Raw genomic sequence first — 4,091 nt, forward strand, 5'->3', positions numbered from 1 at the left:
TAAGGGTAATTGTTTAGTGGGGGGGGCTGAGCATTGAACCCTGAGTCACCCCATCATAACACAAATACTTCTGCTCCCAACAGCTCTCCTAGGGTCTGCTCTTCAAATCTGGTCAGATTCTCAGTATTTTGGAACAAGCTAAATCGCAAAGGGACTACAGCTGTAACATGTAGCCTCAATCTAATTAATTCAAAAATGTGCGACATTCATCCTGAAAGCACAGCCATTTCTCTCTCTCCTCTCTCTCTCTCTCTCTCTCTCTCTCTCTCTCTCTCTCTCTTCTCTCTCTCTCTCTCTCTCTCTGTGTCTCTCTCTAAATAAAGAGGTTATTATTGGTATTATTGGAGATGTAAATATTACCAGATAAATATCTGCAGCAGCAGCAACACAGGCCATCTGTAATCTCAGGAAGTCAGGTCATATGCTGTGCTAGTCAACAAGTTTAATGGTGTTGTTGGCTGGTTTCCTTTAATTTATGGATTCTACATGATCATTTTTAGCACGGTATTGATGAAGAGTTTTTAATGCAAAATTTTTTTTAAATTTAATTTTGGGGTCTTTGCACTGTTTTTTTGGGGGGGGGTTATTTTTTAAGTCTCTATTTCAAATTATGATACTGTTCATGTCTTTTTATATGTGACAGTACACCTCTGTGCTTTCATTCAGTTTAGTTATTTAGTTATATGTGCTTCTGATGACAAGACAAGATTAATATTGTCTCTTTTAGAATGACTATGCTTTCTCGGGAACATTTTGATATATGTTTACATATATATGTATATGTAATGTATATATATATATATATATATTATATAATTATATATAATATATACATATGTGTGTATACATATGTATAATTTTTTTCTTGCGGTTGCACCAAAAAATATTTTTTGTGTGTGCAGACCATACAGGAGGAAACGGTGCAAAAAGTCCTAACTTCTCCGTCCACAGACTAAGGTTGTGCTTCTGGGTTTCTGTTTGAATTTACGATGCATCATGATTTAAGTTTGCACTATCAATGCAGAACATGTCAAGTTTGATTGTGGCTTTAAATGGCTTCTGTGTTGTACCTCCACAGAAAAGAGAGTGGATTTGGTCATAAATTTATATGATTAGAATTACTTGCCTGTTTCTTTTCTCTGGCTAGTTTTGTGTAATCCTATAACAGAGCACATAATAATAACCAATACCTGTGTGAAACTGTGTTCCAGTTATAGGATTGAAGGGTTTTTTTTTTTTAAAGTCTGATGAACAATTTTCAGAAACAAAGCGAAGCGTCCTTTTTAAGTAGATGCCCTTCTCAGATTTTTTTCCCCCTCTGCAATTGTGCTATTCTTCATGACAATAAAGTACAATTAAATGTGTGTTCTTTGTATTGTATAATGTGCAGCAACCAAAATAAACACTGGATTTCCTTTAAGTATTCTTGTGTGTATGGGGTGGGAAAATTGATCTCAATTTTTTCTTCTTCTTGTTTTCACAATTGCTTAACTTACAACAAGTAGCAGTTTACGCTTATCCGCGGCTTGAGCAGCCGCTTTTGCTATGTCTGTATTGATTTTTTTTCTGTCTCTCTAACGCTTTATCCTCGGAGCATTGCAGTTGAAAAAACTCTCTCGGTCATTGAAGCCTTTTTGATGTCAACTGTTTAACGAAACAAAGAAGATTCACTGTTCGTATTTCGGAGCTCTCCTGGAGTCTCTTCAGAGCGGTCTGACATGGAGCGAGTAAGCGCTGTCACAAAACACGATATGTGGCAAATATGCATTTTACAGAATTCTATGATTTGGCCTCACAAAAGAGATTGATTTAAATGGTATACTTAAGAAATGTAATCTGTTGTGGAGTCTGCGTTTTCTCTACTACAACTCTCTGGACAAATCTATTGTAGTGTTTTTACAGCATTACAATATATACAGTACAACTTGAAAGTGAGTCAGTCATTCATTTATTTTGATAAAAATGTAAAAAACACAAAAAACAAAACTGCAATTTACAGACAATGTGCTAAAAGCACATTTGTACATTTGGCTGTTATTTTTCCTCCACTGAGGGCCATGTGGACTGATCTACAATCCATTCAAATAAAGAATTAACAAATATTAAAAGGGACTTTCATGCCCTTACTAAGGGTCTACATATGCAAATTTAATGTTGTAAGTGACTTGATGTCCATTGTCCCACGCGTACAAAACACCCTCCTTGGGGTTGTAGTCAATCTGCGTGGTGTAGGTGTAGTTGTTGATGAAGGGCATCCTGGGAATCATCTGAGTATTTGTGTGTGTGTCAAAAGCATATTCCAGGTTGGCCTCCCTCTGGTTATAGCTGTCAACAGCATACAGGACGCCACAGACAATGAAGCAGTTGCCAAAGTGATTTCTTCGAAGCCCCGTCCTCCAGGTTGTCTCCCTCTGCATGCTGAGGTCGGACGGGTTCAAGCGACTGAGAACAACCACCTCCTGCAGGAATCCCTCATCATCTAGCGCAGGGTAGATGATCCACAGACCGCTCTCGTCCACGGCAAAGTCGATGTCCGAGTGGCTGCGCCACTCCCACGGCGACGACGACTCTTCAAACAGCGCGTCGTGGAGCATGGTCCAGGCAGCCACGTAACGCTGCCGCAGGTCAAACTTGATGATGTCCCGGGAGAAGGCCCGGTTGTAGTAGAAGGCTCCGTCGTAGACCACGTGGCCTGTGCCAATCCAGTTGTAAGGGAGCTTGTAGGAGTTGGTGAAACGGCCTTGAGAAAGAAAAAAGAAGAAGACAGAGACGCATGCTATCAAATCAAAAGGGAAACGAGAGCAAGTTTACATTTCCTTCCGTTAGCAACCCCTGTGTTCTTACCTTGTTTGAAAACCTCTAAGCTGCGGAACTCCAGGAGGTTATTCCCATAATAGAAATTGGTAACATAAATTTTGTCCTCATTAGATTTTGGTCCTTCATCCAGGCTCCCTCATTCCTGCCAAAGGTGTTGTGAGTTACTGGCTCAGAGATGGTGGCCAAAGTGTCCTTACACTCCTCTGTTTGAAAAAAAACAAAACAAAAAAACAAAAAGAAGTGAAGACATGAAGCTCCGACTGGGGATTTGGAAGCAGCTTAACATCTTCCAGACCTACGTCAATGAGTCTGAGAATAATTAGAGGCTTTTGTTCGAACCAGCTTGAATCACGGAAAGGGTGAGGTTACAAAAGATGACAGAGCACTGAATTTGAAAGTTTAGAAAATTGCTGAAATATCTCAGTTGTTCTCGCAAAACTTTTACAGTTGTTCAGGATCAAATCAGCACACATCATGGTGGTTTCAGGGGACAGAAGACGGTCAAATTAGTGTTTACCTGGTTTCCTTGATGTTGACTCCTCTTGTTTTTGCATTGGATCATCTAACTTCTGTTCTCCTTCTTCCCCCCTCTCTTCCCAGCTGATTTTGTATTTCTTTTTGACCTGAGCGGTCTGTCTCGAGGCCGTGGGGGATACGGGGGGGCTGAAGAGGTAATACTCACAGGTGTTGTGACAGGCGGCGAGCTGTTGAGAAGCAAAGTTGACAGTGTGGTAGGAGCGGGTGGCGCAGTTGAACCTGAGGGGTCGGTGGCCTTGGTTTCTTGCTGTGGTGTTGTCGCAGCTCGCTCCGTTAGGGCAACCGTTATGGGAGCGCTGTGGATGTAATGATCCCGAGGTTTTCACAGCGTGGGTTGTGATGGACAAAGCAGATGTCAGGCTTGTAGCTGAAGCTTGTGTTGTTGGACTTGGTTCGGGAGTGCTTGGATTATCAGTCATCCTGAGAGGAATGGTTTGTGTGAGGTCTTTAGGTCTCTCTGGGATAGGCATTTCCATCAATTCCGTGGGTTTATTTCTTGTTGTTAATTCTAGTGACGTTGCCTTTGTGGCCATAATTGGAGGGGCACTGACTATGTTAATGGTAGTTTCAGTGGTTTTCTTTGGAGCAACGCTTACAGGTGGGCCTGTTTGTTCATCAACCAAAGAGACTGGCGACTCATTTATTTCAGTAGTGACTCCATGAGTGACCTGAGGTGCAGAGTTTGTGAGGTTTTGTACTGTTGTGGTTGGTCCCAAATCCGACGCCTTCTGCTGTGG

The 4,091-nt window shown here is 41.4% G+C and overlaps 1 protein-coding gene across 1 annotated transcript; it reads right to left on the bottom strand.

The window, feature by feature from the left end:
* Positions 1 to 1,931: 1,931 nt before the first annotated feature.
* LOC115382059 (olfactomedin-like protein 2B) lies at positions 1,932 to 3,773 on the bottom strand. Its single transcript, XM_030083702.1, is given in 4 exon segments — positions 1,932 to 2,740; positions 2,845 to 2,937; positions 2,940 to 3,020; positions 3,335 to 3,773. Coding segments are annotated over 4 exon segments (1,227 nt in total). The 3' UTR covers positions 1,932 to 2,126.
* Positions 3,774 to 4,091: the final 318 nt, after the last annotated feature.

The sequence above is a fragment of the Salarias fasciatus genome, chromosome 23 (assembly GCF_902148845.1).
Source record: "Salarias fasciatus chromosome 23, fSalaFa1.1, whole genome shotgun sequence".
NCBI classification, from domain to species: Eukaryota; Metazoa; Chordata; class Actinopteri; order Blenniiformes; family Blenniidae; genus Salarias; species Salarias fasciatus.